The sequence below is a fragment of the Diuraphis noxia genome, unplaced genomic scaffold (assembly GCF_037042655.1).
Source record: "Diuraphis noxia isolate RWA-SAM2 unplaced genomic scaffold, SU_Dnox_SAM2 contig0004, whole genome shotgun sequence".
NCBI classification, from domain to species: Eukaryota; Metazoa; Arthropoda; class Insecta; order Hemiptera; family Aphididae; genus Diuraphis; species Diuraphis noxia.
Genome location: NW_028301714.1, coordinates 27,800,345 through 27,824,709, shown reverse-complemented (window position 1 = coordinate 27,824,709; position 24,365 = coordinate 27,800,345). Strand labels below are relative to the sequence as shown.

Below are 24,365 nucleotides of genomic sequence, written 5' to 3'. Positions count from 1 at the left end.
TTTCTTTTTTTTTACCCTGTTCTATCGTTGCTATTTTTAATGAAGTTTCTGATTGTGTTTCAATTAGTGTTTGAATAACAATATAATATATTGCTGGATGAGAACTGTAAAATTGGCTGTTAAATGTTCTATGAAAGCTTTCATCGGCATTGGTAGTCCTAGAAAGTTATTAATTGTAGTAATTATTAATTTGCATGCATTAATTTATTTGAAACTTACCTGGCATTTTCCGAAGGTTTCATTGCCCACAATTTCGTATTGAACGGACAGCCAGGCTCTATGTAATTATTTAAAACATCATCAAAAATCTTTATCGTTCGATAGCCGATTATCGTGCTCAAATTATCCTTCGATTACATTTGGCAACGTTGGAAAAAAAAATATCGAGCGTTCTCAATCGTGTTACCAAAAATAACGTTCTCAACCGTAACGTTCTCAATCGTATTTTACCGACATCGACAGCTAGGCCATTAGTACACGAATTTTGATTACATTGTTAGTATTTTAGTATTTACATGATTATATTAAATTAATTTGTACAATTCTGTTTTTTTTAAGAATAAGATTAAGCTTTTAACGTTTGGTCCTAGTGCATGACAAATTTGTTCTGAGATGTGGTATTGATTTCGATACTGGTTATATTTTTGACATTCTGTAATGATATGGTTGGAGGATCGTGGGATCGTCTTTGCTCATCAAGTAGCTGTGTTTTAGGTGTGTGTGTCCAATTCGGAGGCGGTTTATTATGGTTTCTTCTTTTCTACTGAGTTCAGGATTTTTCCATGGGTTTATATTGTTTTTTATTTTATTGAGTTTGGTGCTGAGTTTTCGCCAGCGAGAGTGTCATTTGTTGTTTGAGTGTAGTTTAATTTCGTTCTTTACATCTGCGAATGTGATGAAATTTATGGTTGCAGTTAATGTGGAGGTAATTGTATTATGGGCTTCTTGGTCAGCCATGGTGTATTTTTTTTGTTGTTAAATAAATAAATAACCCGTGTTTTTATTATTAGGAATAATTTAAGTCAAATTAGTTTTTCCTGTGGTCGTATAAAAGTAAACTTCAAAATCTCGCAACCAAGTGATTAAACTTACTGTATCACTAACTTTATTTTCTAAATTTTTCATCTTAACGCAGATATATAATTTTTATAGAAAATGTAATATACGTGGTAAATGATAAATAAATATTCTATCTTTTTGATTAAGAGGACGCAACATCCGTGTTTCTTGTCTCAGTCTTACAAACATAGCAAATTTACGCTCAGCAGTTCAAGTTTTATTCCGTTAGCTTAAAAAGTAGAGTGAATAACCTATTATAAACTTGATGGTAAGAACATCATCTGTTTTTTGTTGGACATTTTTTTACGATAATTCATTAAGTGAGCTATCAGCATTTTTACTTTACAATTTATTATACGCTCATAACTGACTTAAAAACTGATATCGTAAAAACTTCCAATAAAATACAGCTAATATTATCAGTTTCATATTAGGTCTGCTCAATCTAATTTTTAAGCTAACGGAATGAAAAGTGAACTGCCGAGAGTAAATTTGATATAATGTTTCACATTTGTAAGACCGAGACAACAAATACGGGCCACGGGCGTTGAGTCCTCTTAATATTTAAAAATATTATATTACTAATCATTGTTTGTCTTCAGTTAATCTGTAGGTACAAATTCTCAATATAAATTGTTTCCTCTGATTAGCATCCATCTTCCGATATTGATCATTAATTATATAATGTAGTTGGTCTTCAGATATATTAGTACCTAATAATTTTTTTTACAATTAATTACGTCACAAGATCCAAGTAGGTACACAGAAAACGTGTACAATATAAAACATTGGAATATTGAAGATAATGATAATAACTGGTTGGTAGGTATTTGTTGATATTGAAACAAAAAAATGTATTATAATCACGGATAAAAAGAATAAAATTTATTAACAGCACACCATGATAATAAAATATCATGATCGATGGACCAAACCACAATCACAATATTTTAATAGCCTAGGTCAGCGGTTCCCAAACTTTTTAAGTTCACACCACCCTAAAAATAAAAAAAAAAAATTGCGCCTCCCATAAAAAATTAAATTACAAATTTATAGTATTTAAATATACAAACACTTTTATTTTTATGAAAATATAAGTTAACAGTAAATATTATTAAACTTCAATTTAAAGTATTACAAAATACAATGCGTATTAATATTTAAACTTAATGCGAACAATGTGCTTGTTTTCTGTTTAATAATTCTTCAAAATTAGGTAGCAATGTTGTGACAGCCACACGCATTTCTTTTTCAATATTAAGTTTTGATCGATATTTTGATTTCAATACAGCAACTGCAGAAAAGCCTGCTTCGCATAAATACGATGTCGCAAATGGTAGTAGTACACGCAAAACTTTGTTGGATATTTCAGAATATTCATCTTAAATGCTGCTCCAAAATTCTAAAAGTGAAAATGAAGAAAATTTCATTCGTAATGAAGAATCAGATGAAATATCGATTAATTGTTCTTCTTCAGTAGTTGTGAAATTTGGTAATGGGTTTTCACTAAACGGATCTTTAATCCAATTGTATTGTACGATGTCTTCTGGAAAATATTTCTCGAAATGATTTTTAAGAGTCATCAGATGATCAGAAATTATGTTTAGTGAGCTCATTGGTAATTCAAGATCATTATCTTCAAGAAAACTTTTTAAAAATGAAAAACACGAGGTTTTACCGTTTTCTTCGGTTAGTTTCCTTTGCCATAACTCGATTTTTTTAATAAAAGCAACCACTTTGTTTGTAATGCTGTAACGACATTTACGGAAATCACCGAATCAAGTATATTATTGTACGAATATAACGCGACTTTAAGTAATACCATTATTACCATTGATTTTATAATACATAGATAAGCAATTCTATAGAGTAATTTGGTTTATTATTATTTTTTTTCATCAGTATGAAATATTTGTTTGGAATAGTTATGACATTTCAACAAAATTATTGTTGATTTAAAAATATCAATATTTACCACGCGGCTCGCGCCTCCCCTGCCAAAAGCTTGCGCCTCACAATTTGGGAACCGCTGGCCTAGGTTATAATAACAGTTACATAACACCATAGACATATATATTATACAAAGTTTATATAATATGTTATCTATGAATAATACTAACGGTATCTTAATAAAATATTATTATTATGTATGATATTCATAGATATTATGATATCTATGATGATATTAAGATATTGTGTATTTGTGTAACATGGTTTACAATTATTATCAATACATAACGAAATACTCAAATACCGTATTTGTCGAATACGCCAATAATAAACAAAATTACCGTAAAATATTATCAGTTACTGTCTCTTTGCTTATCATACATTTGATATTGGTTTTTGGCTTTTTGCTTAGTATCATTCTTTTATTTATAAATATATATATATATATTTAAAAATATTTGTCATAAAACCTTATTGTATTTATAATTTATGGTATTTTTACCAAAAAATCGAAAAATTAGCTTTAAAATAACCTTTTTTATATATATAATAAACTCGTTTTTTAAATGTTGTCGCTTACTGCCTTTTAGATTAAAAGAGCAGTATGCATGCATAGATAACTTATAGACTTGTTGTGCATATCATTAATAGTTATATAGTTTTTTATAATTAAAATTAAGTAGAAACTGACTGCTGAGATAGAAATATAATATTATAGACTATAGGCATTGATTAAATAAGGAAATTTGACTATTTGATTAATAGGAAAAAATAAAAAGAAAAAATGAAAAACAAAGGTTACATTACAACAAAATTAGATCAAAAAGAAATTTTGTTAACCAAGTTTAATTTTTGATAAAAAATCCAATTCAGATCGGGGGCGTAGGTATATTACTCTAGTTATACAAATGTAGCGTCCCAGCATACAGGAGGACAAACGACTGGTGTTGAGGTAGATGGATTGGGTGTAATAAGTATAACAACTTAAATTGTGATTAATTATTAGATATTTATTTGATTACTATGTAAATAAAACACTTTTTACTGCACAAATTGATTTGGTTGCAAAATATTCTAAGTCCGAATAACTAAATTGGACTGGTGTCTGGCGTGAAGGTGCTTCTCTGACTCCGGTGGCTCACGTCTGAATTGGGTCTAATCGGGGCTCTCCTATATAGTCCAGATAGTCCTACTCCCTGCGTTTCCTCTCCTATCGATAAGATACGTATGTGTCCATGGCCGAGTCGTGCAAAAGCGTACGCGTGTATTATTTTAATATCGCAGCTTCCCACGCCGGTCGGTCCACATCCTGGTTATTCGCGATACGTAATCTCAATAACCCGACGACATTATCCATATCTCTGGTTACGCCTGTCAATACTACGATTTCATATTTAATATTTCGTATATCTAATTCCAACTATGGTAATATTTTGGAAAGGCTAGGAGTTTGGCCTTCGATACAGCTATTGATGTCCTACACAATATAATTGGTTGGCGAAATCATACGCCCCAGGGTCACTTATACATATCTACGTGTATATGCGTGTTTAGATGTCTCAGCGGAACGTCAGTACATAGCACAAAGAACATTATGCAAATCACCAAAAAACTTAAATGATATATTCATGTTTTATACAACCAATGGATTCTGAGCCACAGAATCTGAATGAATCAAATCAAATTACACGATACATTTTATCATAACAGTTACACTGATTTTTATCAAGTTATTGTATATATTGTTTTTAACTTTAAAAAAAGGTTCACACCATAAAGTTTAAAAATGGCGTCATATAAGAATATAGTTTTCATCAATTAAATTATGATCAGAGTAAATATTTAATTAAACATTATAAAGTAAATATTTTATTATTTACGATTGAATTAAAGCTTTTTATACGCTGCACTTAGATAAGATATATACCTAATGTTTTATACTTACAGTCTTATAATTGTGGATATCGTTCAGAAGTGTTGATTATTGCAAAAAAATCTAATACACAATTTTATTTTGAATTAGAAGAAATCTCACTATACATCACTTGTATTTCACTATGAAAATTTCTTCTAATATAATATGTGAAAGGTCTTCTTCAGCTATGAGAAAGAAAATAGATAAATATTGATTTGTATATTATATTTGATTTATCATGTAGTTTGTTTTTACTTTTAAGTACCTAATTAATATAATAGGTATTATTACCGTATAAATTATTACAAATGAGAATGTGGTTGAAGCCCCTTGCAGGTCTGTTTAGCGTTTATAAATTTATAACAACCACCCCCTCCCAAAAAATCCTATTTTCCAAATTGCTCCTAGGACGCACCTCCTAATAGCGCATTATATGATTTACCATAGATATCGTACGATTTTGGCTGAAAATTAAACTAAAAAGTTCAACTGCTGGTATACTGGATATGTTCTTACATCAATAAAATAATTATTTCCAGTTGTATTTATATTTTATAGAATAAGCATAATAATTTTAATTATAAAACTATCAATACTAAAAATAAAATCTATATTACTAACTTATTCCGATTTTGATTTAATATTCAACAAATTTTTCCATATGTGTTTATGAAACATTTTCGTCAATTTATATGTTATTAATATACTAATACATAAAAACAATATAATCACAGCGATCACATCCAATAAAAGGTATTGGTACAAAGTTAAATTAAGTGAGTGAGGCTTCAAATGCGAGGCACCTTTATAACGAATCACATAATCAGTCCAGTAAAGTATTGACTGTTCCGGAGACATGGGACGGTTTTTGAATATATCGGAAGCAATTTTAGCGTTTCTCATATACCTATAAAATACGTTTATGTTAAAATAAATTCAATTAATATTTCAAATACATGGTTGTTTAGTTAATTAAATATAAATCTTAACAAACTCTTAACTCACTTTTCATTATTTACTAGTTCTAATACGTTTTTTAAAAATGTATCCTTTTTCACAGTTGAAATATCCATAGATATGGCCATACCAGCTTTGACCAAATTTGCTATATTCCTTGATTGATCATAAAATAAAGGAAATCCAAGAACTGGTACTCCAGCATCCACTGTTTCATATGTTCCTGACATACCTCCGTGACTGATGAATAATTTTACATTGGGGTGCACTAAAAATTAAAATACATCCTTAAAAAAAAGTTCCAACTCATGTAATATTTAGTTTGTTTGGATAGAATATATTACATAGAATTTCCCGTTGAGGAAACCATTTTCTTATCATTACATTTTTTGGTTTATTCACCATATTATATTCTTTTTCATATTTCCATAATATTCTTTGGGGAACTTCAGCTAATGCTTTCTTCAGTGGATTCATTATATAGTCAGGTAATGTAGACATATTGACAACTGAACCTAATGTGAACAAAATTACTCCATGTGGAGAATTTTCAATAAATTCTAATATGTCCTGAAAAAAAAATATAGATATACTTTTATTATTGAAGACATTATAATATAGTCAGGTGATGTAGACATATTGATAACTGAACCTAATGTGAACAAAATTACCCCATGTGGAGAATTTTCAATAAGTTCTAATATACCCTAAAATAAAAATATATATTATATATAATTTTTATAATAGGTTTTTTACAAGTAAAATTGTTTACTTTTAAATATACAAAAATGTAAATCATTGATTTTGATTCATTAAAATTCAAAGCATCTCTATATTATGTTATATTACAATATTATTTTAACATTATAATATTAATACTACATTACATACAATAATGGCCATTGTAAAAAATGAATACTTTTGAGTTTTTGTGTTGATAAAATGATAAATAATATTATTTGGGTTATGAGAAGTAAGCTGTTTAGCAGCGGAATATTTATGAGATCTGATTTTCCCCGTTCCGGTTATAACTTATTACTATATACACTTAATAGTTAATCACATAAAAAGTATCAACATAATGATTTACCATTGAGCTCATAAGACTTAACAAAATTAATAGCAATATTAGCAAATACATGTTCTATATTAAATTTTTGTTTTTAGTTTTATATTAAAAAATATTGTGTGCTATATGAAACAATAAGTGTATACCATTATTCGAAAAAGAATAATAAAACATTATTTTCAAAAACTTTAAAACTATATTGAAAAAATTTAATGTTAACCTTCAGAAGTATTACTATGGATTCAAACGAACACTGTACCATCAAACATTAGGTGAGAATTAGAGTATGTGTTATTTTACTTACGTTCGGTATACTCTTTGGAGGTTTCAAATGTATGCCACCGACTTGTATAACGTTTTGTGGAAATGGTCTCGAAGCATCACTTATAAAATGACTATTCAGAAATGTTAGAGATGGTTGAACAGTATTTGGTACCCAATCATATGGTCTACTGACTGTATACTTTTTTATCCATTTGTCAACACTTAAAAGCATCATACTGTACCCCAAAAATACAGTGTTTGATAATCTTTGAACAAATGTCTCTGGAATGGCATAATCAGCATATAAATGAGAAACTGTCGCTGGATTTGGAATGTGACCGAAAATCGAATCTTCTATAAATGTTACCATTGGTGAAGAAACTAAAATAATCAATGGTAGGTTTAACTTATGCGCTAAATACTTTTCACAATCGAATCCCATGGTTTCAATCATGATTACATCGAATTTGGAATTTTCTTTTTCTTCCATTATTTTATTTAACTGAACATTTCTATACACTCCATCACATATCATATAACGATTAGTTCTCACATAGTTGATCATCTTTGTTGAAGATCCGAACATATCAAATATATCAAGGAAACTCATTTCTAGAAATATTGGTTGAGTATCAGATATATCTACTTCCGTATAGTTGGCTCGATCACCGTCCGGAAATGATGTAAGCGCAGTGACATGATGACCATTATTTGATAAAACACGTAGTATAGAACTTATGTAATTCCAATGACTTCTGCCACCAACTGTGTTTACGGCCAATATTCTTGCTGATTCTACTGGTGGTATCCACGAGCAGATGGACGTATAAACTAAGCAAATGTAAAATATATATGTGCATAACGTACTTGTTTTTTTTGTCATAGTTATTTTTAATTATGGACAGTGTAAAAAAATATAAACATTTAATTGTTTCAGAACCACAGGTAAAGCTGAAAATTGCGAACACTGAATGATTACTTTATACTTTTATTAACACGTTATCAACAACTTATAGATTATTAATTATGCTATCTTAAATAAATATTTTAAATCCATTTTATCCTTAGTCTAGACATAAATACTGTCAGTACTTCAAACGTATATTACTCAAGAGCAACAAGTCATATAAAAATTGTATAAACATATTTGAATATCATAACTAATTACAATTTGAACCATATATTAATTATTCAAAATGTCCCCCTTCGTTTGCAATACAACATTACAACGACTCAAACGTTCCGGCCACTGTTCAATACACGTACGAATCGTTTCCAACGGAATTTCTGCCGCTGCCTTCACAATACTTCGTTTGAGCGACTCCAAATTTGCGTGTCGTTTTTACACGCTCTCTCCTCTAAAATGCTCCATAACCCATAATCGAGCGGGCTTAAGTCCGGGCTTGCAGAAGGCCAATCAGATGCCTTAATGAAATTTGGAACATTGTTTTCAAGCCACTCTTGTGTCGTTTTTGCCTTATAATGGCCAAGTGCCGAATCTTGTTGAAATACCCAATCGATTCCTTTGAACAAAGTATTATTAAGAGGCCTTACTATAGGGTCTAAGACAGTTGTCTGATAAACACGAGCCCCAGTTTTAACCCCTTTCTCACAGAAATGGATCTCTGTAACACCTTGCCATGACACACCCCACCAAACCATTACTTGCGTAGGGTGGTGGCCCCTTTGAACGCGTGAAACCTTCTCTTTCGCCTCTAATGATGACATAGCATATATCCTATCATTTTGCTTGTTAAATTTTTCCTCTACGGTAAAATTTTTTTCATTGATAAATTAAATTTTTTTAAATTTTTTTCGACCGTACAGGCGTAGCAGCTTTTTAGATCTTTCGTGTCTTATAGCCTTTAATCGGCCTGTCAACAGATGGCTTGTACATCTTTTGTATGCACGCACATCTAAGTCATCGTGTAATATGCGAGAGACCGATCGTGCGTTGATTTCCATATCTCGAGCGATGATTTTCTGTTTTCATAGAGGGTTACGATTAATTCTCGAACGAACGGCTTCGATCGCCATTTTCGTTCGAACAGAACGAGGGCGACCACTTCTAACTTGATCAACAACATCACCAGTACTACGATATCGGTCTATGGTACGATAAACAAAACGTTCACTCATTTTACAGTTTAGTACAAAAGCTTGGGTATGTACCTATGTAATGAACGAATGTAAGTCCCTACATGAAAAAAATACATAATATATGTACCTACATGATAGAAAAAGCCAAAAGGTACATATTATGTAAGTTTTTACACATTAAAATAAAATTTCAAATATAAGTATGTGTATATACTTATACTTTATTATGAATTATGTGTTTATATTTAAGGTGAAACTACGTTTTATGTATTAAATGTAAGTAAACTGGTTATAATATGTTTAAAAAATAATAATAACAATGGTATAACTAATGCATTTCATTAATTAATAGATAATGATAACATCTTAAAAAATAAATAAAAATTGCAAATTAATTTTTTCTCTACATTACGACATTTTTGTTTACCATGTATGAACTTACCTACTCATCTAATTTTTTAGGAAATAACGTATGTAATGAATTGATAACTTGCTACAACTCTCATAACCAATCCACTCATCAAAAAACTACAATATTGTCTACATTATACAACGAAATCGTCGAAAACAATATAGCGTCGTTATATGATATTTTTGTAAGCTTGGCTGAATATAACGAATAAATAAGTAATAAAAGTAGGTACTCATAAATTACATGAATAATGAAAAATTAAAATATTATAGGTATTTATTCCATTAATTATTGTAATTTATTACAATTAGAGTAGTCGGTGCACCTTTATGGATATACCTATGTAAGGCTTGATAAATTACTATGATAAACATTTTAATACGATTAGGTGCTTATTATTATCTCACTTAAGTGGTACTTCAAAACTTTCTATTACATTAATATTAAATACAAATGTACATAATATACTACATAGATACATAATATATAATACATGTACAGCTATCCGTGTTCAACGATAAAGGTAACATGAAATATTTCGAACGCATAACCTTGTATTCAATTCAGTTTGTTTTTAATGTATATATAAAGAACATAAAATTATATTTATTTTTGATAAATCTTAATTAAAAAAAAAATTCTGTGCATGTGCAATAAAATTTTTTTTTAAACGGTACCCATCACTTATATTTCAAATTTTAATTATGCCAATTAAGTTTCAATTTATAACATTTGTAGGTATTTATCTATTTTTCAAAAGTCTATTTAGAGTTTTATAAATTTATATGTAATTTTGTATAATGTTTTTTTTTAAATTAAGTGTACTGTCATAAGTACAAATAATTTACATTACTTCTACAGAGATGTTAACACAAAGTTCTCGTAAATGGTTTAATTTTGGTTAATTAACTAAACAAATTAACACAAATTCTAATTTTCAACACGTATGGGGAACAAACGTGTGGTGTGGACTTATAGGTGACAAATTACTCGGTAATTATTTTTATGATGGCACATTGACTGGTTCGAGATACCTCAACCACAGGAAATTCAAATTAAATTTTTATGAGCATTTGAAATTTAAATTTTTACGACATTGGATTTTCACTTTTAGCGTTTTCCTTATTTTGGTGTAACTCTAAAACAAATTACCGCAGATACTTGAAATTTTGACTGAATGTTTATATAGGCGTTTTATATATTTGATAAAATTTTCAAAATATTTAGATTTGTTTTGAGCTGTTTACTGACATTTTAATTTTTCAACTTTTTTAGTTTTTTTTTCTATAAATATCGATAAAAATTTATTTGTTCGGTAGAAAAGCTTGAAAATTTAATACAAGGCTTCTAACACATTGTAACAATAGAAGTTAAAAAATATTAAAAATTCGTAGGCACGATTTTTTTTTATAAGCATTTAAAGTTCAAATTTTGACTAAATACGTAAAAATTACGGCAATGTTCAAATTATCTTAGATAGAAATTCATAAAAGTTTTTCTTTTTAATTCTAAGATTTGAAAATTTGATACAAGGCTCCTAACATATTTTTACAATAGAAGTTGAAAAATAAAAGAAATACATAGTCACAATTTTTTTTTATAAGCATTCAAAGTTTGAATTTTTACAACATATTATGTAAAAATCACGAAAATTCGTAAATTATTTTATGCTAGAAATTCATAAAAAATGTTCCTTTTATATCTAAGATTTGAAAATTTAATACAAGGCTCATTATATATTTTTACAATAGCAATTGAAAAATAAAATAAATATATAGTCACAATTTTTTTTTATAAGCATTTAAAGTTCAAATTTTGACTAAATACGTAAAAATTACGGCAATGTTCAAATTATCTTAGATAGAAATTCATAAAAGTTATCCTTTTTAATTCTAAGATTTGAAAATTTAATACAAGGCTCCTAACATATTTTTCCAATAGCAGTTGCAAAATAAAAGGAATACATAGTCACAATTTTTTTTTTAAGCATTCAAAGTTTGAGTTTTGACAACATATTATGTAAAAATCACGAAAATACAGAAATTATTTTAAGCTAGAAATTCATAAAAAATTTTCTTTTTATATCTAAGATTTGAAAATTTAATACAAGGCTCATAATATATTTTTACAATAAAAATTGAAAAATAAAAGAAATGCGTGGTCACATTTTTTTTTTTACAAGCATTCAAAGATTGAATTTTGACAACATATGTAAAAATCACGAAAATTCGCAAATTATTTCAAACTAGAAATTCATAAAAATTTTTCTTTTTAAATCTAAGATTTGAAAATTTTTAATAATCTATAATATATCCTAGACAGATAAACTGTCTTCGCTCAGAATCGTTTTTTGTATGCAATGATATAATATCATTGGATTCAAATTTAATTCCATCCATTACAGTAACCCACTTGTAACCTACTGTACAGCAGAGCGACATACACGACTTACCCGCTTTTTTTTTTTGTTTTTCTTGATTTTTTTGAAAACTGTTGGAAAATGTTTACTTTTGGCCTCTATAATGCACCAAGGATATTCACTTTTACATGAGAAACCGCACCCCCAAAGTTTTAAATTGAAGCATTATTTCGACTAGTTATGCTGTACACAGACAATAAAAAAACACATTGTAAAATCAATACATTCATTACTCCGTTCAGAATCTAAAATGTTAGATAAATTCAAAATAGCCTGTTTGTGAAACTGATTATAAGAACAATTTTGATGGTAAAAATATTTATCTAAGTCAAGTAATAGTTTATTTTTTAGAATTTTTTTTAAAAATCAATATTTTTTGGTTAAATTAATTTGGGACGCAATAAGTTTTAAAAAAATATGAATTTTGAGAATTTGCTGACATGGGTATATTTCTTTAATTATTTATTTATCATATAATATAAAATATCTTGTCATACGATGAATTGACATAATTTTTTTTTTTTTTTTTTTGGTCAGATCTTTCTGTTACACTCTGTATATATATATATATAACTAACTGTTATAGTTACCTTGTAACTACAAGGGTTCACCCGATCACAGTTTTGAAAGAAACGGAAACACTTATCTGATTTAACTGATTAAATTTGATACATAGTCCGACCAACAATTAACAGCGTGGGCTATATGAGACATCTTGTATTGAGTGATAGATTGGCAATTCAAACATGTACCGTGCTTGAACAAATGCAATATCTGTTTGTTTTGGTGTAAGTATGTGATACATAAAATATTGAAAATTATTTTATGATATTTTAAATCTAAATTACATTGGATTCTTTTGAATTTTTTAACTGTTTAGATATCGCTTAAGTATATTACTATTATATAATCATTATGACTTTTTATTATTTTATATACTACTACTATTACACTATGCTTATTACAACTACCAATATAGTCATGCTACCTATGCACACAAAACTAAATACACGTTGTACTAAAATAATATAAATTTTGATTAAACTTGTGTAAATAAATTTCTAAATTTCAAAATCTCAGCTCGCCTCCCTCTTACCTTTACTGATTCATGTTAATGGCGTTCTTAAAAAAAAAAATCACATTCCTATTTATCTTAAATATTTATAAATTGATTAAATATCAATGGGTGACAAAATATTTTTAAAATATTACTTTGTAGGTGCTAGGTACGTATAGAATATGCTAATAAGTAATAATATAAGCATTTGGTAAAACACAATATTATGATAACTAACTATAATAAAAATGATAAAATTAGTAGATATTATACTGTCATCATGATTTAAGATATACTTATATATTATAATACTAGGTATTATCTTAAATCATGACTGTCATTCACCTCGTTAAGTTCAATATGATAACAAATTAACAATTATGCAACCACAGAATATAACAATCAGAATGGACACTGATAATATTTTACACAGGCAGCATAGGAAAACGGCTTGAGTCAGTCGGCCATGACACCTAAGGTATACAGTTTAGTAGGGCCAGATCAACCGAACAGTTTGACCAGTTTTTACTGAAAAAAAAGGTGGAACCCATTTTTATAATAAAAATCTTGATATTCATTTATCGATCAACATAAAAATGGTGATAACGTAAAATAGACGAATGGATCTTCGCAGGAAAAAAATGTTTGTGTCCGTATATAATATTGCCTACATTTCGCCCCTTTTGTGCAGCTATCAAAATGTGATAACATAATTTTCATTATAAATTATATTATATTTTATTATAATTAGATTTAATGGTTTTATATATTGCTAAATTGAAATTCAAATAGTTAAATAAATTTAATATAATACACAATTCGAATAAAAACACGATATTCACTTACGGACGTCATTTAAAAGCTACCATTCAACAATTAAGAAATTTATTTTTTTTAACGCTCTAAGAATGATCGTCATATAAATGAACATTTAAAATATTTTAATGAAGAAACGTGTTCTGTTCTCCCGGAGTGTGATAAGAATTGTTATCAAAAGAAAAAAATAAACTAAATACCAACCATAGAGTAATATTACTCTATGATACCAACCTACAAAAACTTAAAATGGTTTTAGTAGAAATTTTGTGTTTTCGTATTTATCACTCTGTACCAAATACATCAAATAATTTATCCATAATTTATCTAATTGATGATCGACTGTTATTTAATCGTTATTTCTGTAAATGACCGTTATTTAATCGTCATGAGACATGAGTCACGAACTCACGACGCCGCCATTTGCGTCATCGGCACTGCCGTCCTTGAAAAAAATATTAATGTAAGTATAATATTATATAGGTACTTTTAATTTTTACCTTAGTAATAGATACATAATTTGTTTGTAATGCATAATGTACTTTAATGATCGGTAGTGTACCTACTCAAGAGTATTCATATTATTTTATTCATAACTAGTCCAAATGAAATCATTCGAAACTCAACTAATCGTATACACATGAGCACTCTTCCTTAATATCTATCAGCTTAGAACTTGAATTCATTGTGTATTGTTTGTATGATCATTGATTATTAAGAAATTTTAATTTTTTAATCTAAACTAATGATTAATTTTTATTACTCGTGTGTTAATCAAATATGCTTTTACTTAATATGCAATTAAAACCTTAAGGACTGCAGGTACTTGTTTATTGGTGCACCTTATTCAAATATATTTCACTATTTCTTATATTTTAGAACCTAAAATATATAAAGAGTATAATAATAAAGTAGTATAATAAAGATTTACTGTAGTAACTTCAAAGGAGTTGACATTTTTATTGGGCTGTTTGATTATTTTAATATTTTTAATTACTCTATAGCAGTGTTGTTAAGTATTTGAGTAAATGTATTTAAATATTTTATATTGTATTAAGAATACTTTTTAAATACTTCTCGAATAAAGTATTTGGAAACTATTTTAAATATGGTCTTGGATGTATTTGTATTTGAGAATCAAATACTTTTATTTAAATACTTAACCTATTCTTTTATACAATAAACAATTATTTATTATCTTTTTTCTAGTCAGAAATCAAAAGTACTATCATTGAAATTTTGTCTTATATATGTAATACAATAATAAATAATACCTAGCTCGTAAGTTGTGGGATAATATAGCTATTGCCAATTAACACTATAAGAATATAACACTACATAATATAAAAATATACACAGTTTAAATGAGTCTCAATGGTAAAATTTAAAGTTAAAATATCAGAGAAAAAGTATTGAACCCAAGTTAATATTTTTATTTGTATTTAATTACTTTCTAAGTATTTGTATTTATTCTTAAATACTTTTGAAAGAAGTACTTTAAATACTTTTGAGATTGATGTATTTGTATCTCTATTTAAATACAAATTAAAAGTATCTTTTTACAATATTATAATATATAATAACTCTTAGTTTAAGTTTAATGTCAATTCATTTCTTAATTGTTCAAATAATAACATAATTTAATTTTAAAAACAATCATTGTATCTAATTGTATATTATATAAAAAAAAATAGGTAACAAAATAGCTATAAACATTTAATTGAGTTATCCAATTATTAATTTAAAAATTAAATTTTAGGATATGTACATGTTACTGGCAAAGTGTTGAACATGGGCATTCTATAGAATTCCTTGAACTATTTGGCAATCTATTAAATTTGAATGTTATTTTATATTATGCCTAGGCAATCTTTATAATTCCCAGGATTTTTATAGAATGCCAATACTATGTTAGGTAATGTGTTAAATCAAAATATGTTTATTACTACCTATTTATTTTTTATTTATTTATTTATTGCATCATATTATAGAATATAGATGATTCATGAAATTTCGAACTGCATAAAATATTATACTTTACACTCATACATTTGACATTTTTTCTTGCATGTACATTTTATAAAACCTTGTCCAGTTTCTGTAGATTGTTGAGTTGCAATTGTACGTAAAGCAAATGTATTTTCTCTTGGAACTTGGTCATTGTTATTAAATTTTTTTGGCATATTGTGAATTGAGCCCTTAAATATAAAGATTTTAAAAGCCCTTCCTTAGTCCCTAATCTATAATAGTATAATACCCATCAACTGTTACCTGCAAAAATATTTTTAATTATCCTAAAATAATAAAATATAAATTATTGAATTACTATATAATATGCATTATTTTATGTTTACCTCTATAACAACATCTAAAATATTTCGACCATGGCATATTTCAAATATGGGACTAATGTGAAGTTTTATATTAACTATATTTATATACTTCTCCTGCTTAAAGTTAGGTAATCTATAAAATATCTAGTTATTGTGTATATTTTATAGTGTTCATGCTCATTTTTGGCGTTCTATAGAATACCTAGGATTTCTCTATAATACCGGATTCAACACTTTGCCGGTAACATATACAATTTCAAATGGTTTATAAGTTCCTAACAGTATAGTTACCTATGTGATTTATATCATGAATAAAATAATAAATAATTTATTTAAAACAAAATACACTTACACCCTGAGGTATTAAATACAAACCAATAATCAGTTGTTTTCAGATGTTAAATAAAGATATTTATGTGTGTTATGTACCCACATATTAAAATAAAATAATGTTACAGATTTACAAATTAATAGTCATGGCATTTTGTTTTTGTCTACCTATAAACATGATGGGACACGTTAAATATAAAATGTAAAAACTTTTGTAAGTATTCTGTTATTACATTGATCAGTTCTGTTCTATATTAATAAAAATTATTGTTGATAACAATATCTAGTATATAACCATTATTTTAATTAGGTGACAGAGACATTGCCGCCCTCAAAAATCTTCGAAATGTATTTCAAGTGATAATTGAGTGAACATGGACTTTGTTGTGATGGATATTTTAATAATCCATTATATTATATATCACTTGTTCAATAAACAATTACTTTTATTATATTCATGGGTTTTTGATGAAAACTTAGAAACTTTGGGAGAAATAGGATTATTTCAAGACTAAAAGTTTGAAACTAGAGTCATTTTTTGTGATAATGTTATGGTTTTTTGGTTACTTATTTGAAATGTTCTTATGTTCACAGTTTTGAATGGTAAGTCTTAAATTAAATATTCAAGTATGAATAAATGAACTAAAAACCAAATTTAATTTTCTGTTTCATTTGACCAAAAAAGTTATTGTATTATTTATGATCTTAGATATTAAAATTAGTTTTATAATTTCTATTAATGTTACTTAAAAAAGTGTATACAGCTCAATTAAAATAAATGGATTAATTTAATCCACTTTTTATTAACTATAATAATTATTCTATTCATATTTTAGAATAATGTCCAGCATTCTTGATTTAGTCTAACTAAATTTGTCTAGGTTTCAAATGTACCTTCGTCTTAATTGTATTGTTGTGTTGGAACCAACATTACTTTGGAAAAATGTAATTAAATCTGGGTAATTGTTTCCATGCAGAATACTACTTAAATAATATTTATGTTAATGATGATAAATAATTATACATATATAGTTTTGCTTGTTCTGAATAATGGAGAACAAAACTAAATCGGTGACATTAATATTCAGGCTTTCTGCTTGCTCACTTTTTTATTTATTTTTATTATGGTTTACATTATGTCATTTAATTGCTATTTATTAGACTTATGGTTAGTGTAAAGCCTAGATATTGCATCTTTATTTTTGTTATTAATTTATTTGTGTTTTAAACTGAAATAGCTTTTGTTAAGTTAGTAAATATTAATATATCATGTTAAAATTGATAAGTTTTGAAATGTAATGAATAATAATTATAGTGAATGTATATTTCATCATACTCTATCCATGATTAGATTACTAATATTAATTTACATTTTTTACAGCTTGACCTACCTACCTGCCTATCTGTGATTTACTTGCCTTCAATTGCGAACAATAAAAAACAATTTTTTTCAAAGCCAACCATTAATTTTTTACAGCTTGACTTATCTGTGATTCAACTGCGATAATAAGAAACGGCTTTTCTCAAAGCCAACCATTAATTCTAATTTATATTTTATATATCTATTGTTTGTTAATTACTTTATTGAGTTTGTTTTAGCATAGACCTTCAGAAATGGCATTGAGAGACCATGATTATGTTATTCGTGCTAATCATGAAGTTGAAGTTGTTGTTCATGACCACAACTATGATCATGGCATGCCCTTTGTCGAGATAGGGCCCCAGCAAGTGGAAGAAGTTGAAATACCGCTAGAAGAAGATGAAGAACCTGTGGAAGTAGATGAAGAGCCTGTGGAAGTATATGGAGAGCCTGTGGAAGTAGACGGAGAGCCTGTGGAAGTAGATGGAGAGCCTATAGAAGTAGATGGAAAACCCGTAGAAGAAGATAGTGAACCCATAGAAGAAGATGGAGAACCCGTAGAAGAAGATGAAGAACCTCCCATTGCAGATATTGTAGTTAATGAAGTACCACAAACTTACACAACACTTCCTGGAATTCGGCGAAATTCAACAATTTATGTAGACAATTTGAAATATAAATATTACAAACGTGAGTTCCTGGTCAACACCATATCACTAGTGTGTGAAAGGCAAAAAAATCGTAGACATCCAATATGTTTTGGTACAGCATCAGTAAGTAGGAATATTATGGACAACAGAATTGTCCTCCTTAACCCTCACAATCACCAGCCCAGTGATATAGACTTAAATGTACCATACTTGAGAGAAGCAATTAGTAATAAGGGACTAAACCGAACAAATACAACAGCATCTGTTAGAATTATTTATAACAATGAAATCATCCAGTGAGTTGTATATTATTTACCCTTCATTGTTTATAATCATTTGCTCTTTAACATTTGAAAAAACATTGTCATTTTTTTAAAGATATATGTTTACTAATCTAATTATGATCCATGTGGTTTTAGACATGCCGAAGCTGCTCGCAATTATACTCATCTACAAGCTGTTAGAAGAGTAGCTGCGATGAGAAGTTTGGAATGACCAACAATACCACTAGACCTACATGAACTTGCTGAAATATTGAACAATCCACAATATTCTGTTTACCCTCAAACTGTGCAAGTACCACCTTCAAGATTTTTTCAGCAGGAAGTAGTCATCAATGGAAGAAGCGTAGGAATTGTATTTGCAAATAGGGTTGCAATAGAACTTTACGGAGCAGATTTGAACAAAGTGACTATGGTTGGAATTTATGAGACATTTAAAAACTGTACCAAGTTGTCCAAGTGACTTGAAATGTCTCCTAACCTTTCAAGTGGTATTCAATAGTGTTGTAAGTATTTATTAATATTTCAATTCATTTTATTCCAACATTATTTTTTCTATTAAAGGCATTCCCTATGGTTTATGTTCTTTTGGGAAGTATGACAGAAGAGACATATTGTGTTGTACTTATGGTTATCAGACAAATATTACCCTTGGATTATGACAGAATTCGGTTTGTGACTGACTATGAAAGAGCATTGATGAATGCAGTCAGACAAATCTTTCCAACAAGCAGATTAGTGTGTTGTTGGTTCCATTATACTCAATCTATCGTACGGTACTGCCATAGAAAATTAACTAATGTTTTAAATTTAATTCGAACACACGATGCAGCAGCTCGGATTTTTGGAATGGTGATTTAATTAAATATATTAGATGTGCCATGTAATACTCTAATATTTTTTCTATTAGGTTTTAGCTCTACCTCACTTGCCTGTCACTAGAAACAATCCTCTTTGCCCAAATGTTTGTGTGTTAGATGGGTACAATGTCATCATGGAGTATACCAGACAGTTTCCTGAAATCCAAGTGGTTATGGAACAATTTGTAGAAAACTATATCCGTGGTTTTTGGATTGAGCAAATTGGGCCAGAAAGATTTAGTGTCTTTGGAGAGGATCACCGAACAAACAATTATTTAGAATCGTTTCATTCGACTTTACTAAAACAGATGGGTGCTCATCCTAACATTTGGGATTTCATACGTGAGTTATTGAAGTAGTTTCTTATGTATCTATGTTTCTTCCTACGTGTTTTTAAATTTATGTGTTCTATGTTTGTGCTAAATTTACAGATGAATCAGTGTTATACTAACGATATACGTAAGTTATTCATGTATTTGAAATACATCTTTAATGTTATTATTAATTGCTCATTTTACTGGCATTGATTGTCTAGTACAAAGTATTTAAATTTGCTTAATGAAATTTGTTATATTTAGTGAGTAGTGAGTACTATGTAATATGTTGTCAATGAAGCTGTTGTTAATATTAATTTAGTAGTATTGCATGAAACTAATCTTTGTTAATTTATTATATGTATTGTATTACTATCAGCGCGATTGTAGTAATTTGTATGCTTCAATTATGACATTAATATTCTGCTTAATTTCTTTAATTGCTAATGTTGTTTTGTTTCAATGAAATGTTTTACTATAATTTGAAATTTATTGTCACATGCTTATTGCTTATCTTTATAATTGACAGAGAGGTTGGTTATAATAGAAAATCAAGTTTTCATTGAATTTGGACAAAGGCAAAGAAACCTACAAGTTAGTATCTCAGTGTATCAATGGAATTTCATTGTTAAAAAACTAAATTATTTATTTAATGTTACAGATCAGAGATATTCGATCAAGGGCGGAAAGAGAGAACACCACTAGAATCATCAGAGAAAACATTCAACAACTCAATAGAGATCATGACATTATGGCATTCTTGAGGAGAACTGGACATCGTAATGATGGTTATGTTGGCCGTCAAATTGGACCATATCCGTGACATTTACAGATCCATTTGTTTCCTTTTGTTGGAAAAACTGATTTCATGAGAGATATTTGTTTGTACTGTGGAATAGTCCTAAGTTGGGAAACCACTATAAAAAAAAACGCGCCAAAATACAGTACCTCCAGTTTAGTTAAATGCAATGCTAAGGTGGTGTGGAAATCTGTAAAGTTTTGATACTTCTAAATATTCTAGTATATGCCGAACTTACATAACTGTGTAAGTCCAACACTTGGTTTAACTTGTAATTCAATCTTAAAATAAAAAAATTAAACCAAATAATATTATATAATGAAGACTTAAAATAAAATTTTATTATTAATCATTAACTAGTTATTGTTATTGCATTGTTATAATTATACCAAACTCTGTATCACAATAGTTAACTGTTTCATACCAAATATGGTATTAAACATAATCCTACCCTTTGGATAATAATTGTATGGTCTAAATAATGCATGACAAGAATTGATAAAATGCATGATAAATAAACACTTAACTCAATATAAAACAATAATTTGTTTGTTTTGTATTAATTTTTGTCAAATTTTAATGGTAGTTATACACATGTTATATTATTTAAATATATTTATCATTCTTCAACAGTGTAATGGTTATTACTCATTAATATAAAATTGAATTAAAAAATATGTTTTTTTTGTGATTATAGTTACCTAATTGTTTATCATTATCATTGTTTAATCCTTCCTCGTTAATAGCTTTTCTAAGCCTCATATTATGTGATCTAAATTATAACGATTAGAATTTTCCAGTTTTTGTACTGAACTTGATACTTTTATAATTTATATAATCTCTGAACAATCTGAACCTTTTACTGTAGCCAAGTTGAACTTCAACTGATTAATTGCTTCATTATATTTTCTTTTGTTGTATGAGATCGAAGAACATTCAAAATATAAACAAGATTTAACATGGTTAAAATGTATGGTTGAGCTAATTAAAAAAAATATATATATATATGTAATTTGAACCTCTTAATTAAGTTAATTTTTTAGATTTGAAGTAGTATAATGTTTTTTGTAACAGTTCTTAAAAATTATAAATTTGGTGTATATTTCGCTGTGAACAAAACTTCCATTACCATTTGAAATTCAAATCAATAAAGAATTTGAATAATTCATCTCAATGTATCGTAATACAATACGTTTTTTAATTCGACTTGATATCTTAACTCCGTCAGGATTGGTCGTATCATCCTGAAATCTTCGATGATCGACGCAGTTACGTCTAAAGATCGACTGTTTACTCGAAAAAATATCAAAAATCGACCGTAGAATAGAAAATTCGTCAAGACAAATGTTCCCGCCAAATTTTTTTTTGAAAAATTCAAATTTAAAATCACGATTTAACACTAAACTAATAGAGCCAAAAATGTTTAGTAAGCTGGAAAATAGTCTAAAGTAGCTTCTGGTTCGATCCTCGAAAATTTCAGGATGATGTACCAAGTATTAAACAATTTAGGTTTTCCGATCCACCTCCCGACAACGTGATAAATAAAAATCTCAACTTCTTCAATATTTGTGATATTGTCCTGAAATCTTCGAGGATCGAACCAGAAGCGTCCTTAGACTAATTTCCAGCTCACTAAACATTTTTAGCTCTATTAGTTTGGTGTTAAATCGTGATCTTAAATTTGAATTTTTCAAAAAAAAAATTTGGCGGGAAATTTTGTCTTGACGAATTTTCTATTTTGCGGTCGATTTTTGATGTTTTTTCGAGTAAACAGTCGATCTTTATACGTAACTGCGTCGATCATCGAAGATTTTAGGATGATACGATCAGTCCTGACGCAGTTAAGTTTTCAAGTCGAATTATACAAATTGTTAATTGGAAGAGGATTCACGTTAACGTGTAATCCTGACACGTTAAATTAAATTAGTAAATCTAGTCATAGTTATACACCAAAAATCTAAAGGCTAACTTGGTATTTTGGTCCGTTTATATGTAGTGCATAAATTACAACTTACCAACATATACTTCAGACTTGTTGAAAGTTGAAGTTATGTACCTACTGAATAAGTTTATTATTTTTATTTATTTATGTAATTATATTCAATTTGTTTTAATTTTTTGAACTTAAGAGGAAAAAAGTTTAAATAATAAACTAATCTTTGTTTTCTAGACTTACAAACACTTATACAAACTTAAAACCTCTGCAAGTCTAAGATTTCACAATCACTGTGATTTTTTTAATCCAAACATAGTTATTAGTTATTATACTAATCAATAATTATGTCAACTAACCAATGACGATTTTAATCTATAAAACTTTTTAACCATTTCTAGTTATATTTCTATAATATTGACAATTGTGTATCTGAGAAGCAGAAATCCAATGAAAAAGACTAAATGCAACTTATATTTTACTTTTACTTAATTCTAATCCCTACAATACTTACATTTAAATTTTCATAATTCATAAAACAGATCATGTATGTTTCTAGTATTTAAATTACTCTTAATCTGTTAGTTATTGGTTATGAGATTATAATTAATCTAAACCAAACACAAAAGATAAATTTAAAACATATTGTATCTTTATTTTAAAAAAATGGCAAAATTAAATTTATAACTAGATACAAATTTTTTATATTGATTCAGACATGAGCTATTTTGAACGCGTACATTTACCACCCATCTTCATGTCACAAGTATTCAAGAAAAACGAGAACCTTTAAGGATATATTTTATATTATGCTCTAATATTATTTTACCTTGTATTTATTGGCAAATTTTAAATAAATAAAATCATTTTAAATTATATAAATATTTTAATTGCAGTTATTAAGAAATATTTTTATAGGATTTAACCTTATTGAATATTTGTTTCTTAAAATTGTGAAATATTAATAGTGTTCTAATGTAATAAAATTCCTCTTCCCATTTCTATATCATTCAGCACCTCAGGTACATTAGTGCCTATGTTCATATTTTTCACTTTTAAACTAAAATTAGAAAAGAATTTTGTTTGTTAATTTTATAATATTACTGTTATAGAACAGTCATCTTTCATACAACTATTATGAATTCTATGAACACGGTCACTGAACAATAATATTGATTAACATGTTAATTCAATTGTAGTATTGTACAAAATACAGTTTAACTAATTGTAACTAATTAGTACACTATATTATTGCATAATATGTAATTGCTTTTTGGGGTTCAGAATATCATGTTTATATCAATAAACTTGAAACCACATTAAATTAATTTAGATGTTTATTTAATTTACCAAGACTATTCCCCACAATGTCTCTACACAATGAGTTGGAAATATTTCAAATATTTAACCTTAATTCCCTTCATTTATTGTATGTATGTACCTACCTAAGATATTGTTCAAGCATAAACATATACCTACCTATACTA

At 27.8% G+C, this 24,365-nt stretch overlaps 3 protein-coding genes across 4 annotated transcripts; 2 read left to right on the top strand and 1 right to left on the bottom strand.

Annotated features, from left to right (window-relative positions):
- Positions 1-5,537: 5,537 nt before the first annotated feature.
- Positions 5,538-8,184, bottom strand: LOC107167744 (UDP-glucosyltransferase 2-like). Its single transcript, XM_089227452.1, has 4 exons — positions 7,255-8,184; positions 6,226-6,451; positions 5,930-6,149; positions 5,538-5,831 (listed from the first exon to the last, which is right to left on the bottom strand). The coding sequence occupies exons 1-4, from the start codon at positions 8,095-8,097 to the stop codon at positions 5,546-5,548; spliced, it is 1,575 nt and encodes a 524-aa protein (XP_089083578.1). The 5' UTR covers positions 8,098-8,184; the 3' UTR covers positions 5,538-5,545.
- A 9,110-nt stretch (positions 8,185-17,294) lies between these two features.
- Positions 17,295-19,252, top strand: LOC149055909 (uncharacterized). Its single transcript, XM_089227238.1, has 2 exons — positions 17,295-18,987; positions 19,111-19,252. Exons 1-2 carry the CDS (start codon positions 18,296-18,298, stop codon positions 19,184-19,186), a joined length of 768 nt encoding a protein of 255 aa, XP_089083364.1. The 5' UTR covers positions 17,295-18,295; the 3' UTR covers positions 19,187-19,252.
- An 84-nt stretch (positions 19,253-19,336) lies between these two features.
- On the top strand, positions 19,337-21,301 carry LOC107167748 (uncharacterized). Of its 2 annotated transcripts, none has more exons than XM_015516926.2 (5): positions 19,337-19,478; positions 19,537-19,824; positions 19,883-20,174; positions 20,676-20,740; positions 20,808-21,301. In XM_015516926.2, exons 1-5 carry the CDS (start codon positions 19,398-19,400, stop codon positions 20,967-20,969), a joined length of 888 nt encoding a protein of 295 aa, XP_015372412.2. In that variant the 5' UTR covers positions 19,337-19,397; the 3' UTR covers positions 20,970-21,301. The 2 variants fall into 2 exon arrangements, with proteins under 2 accessions (XP_015372412.2, XP_089083363.1); XM_089227237.1 differs by having other exon boundaries at positions 19,338-19,478; positions 19,569-19,824.
- Positions 21,302-24,365: the final 3,064 nt, after the last annotated feature.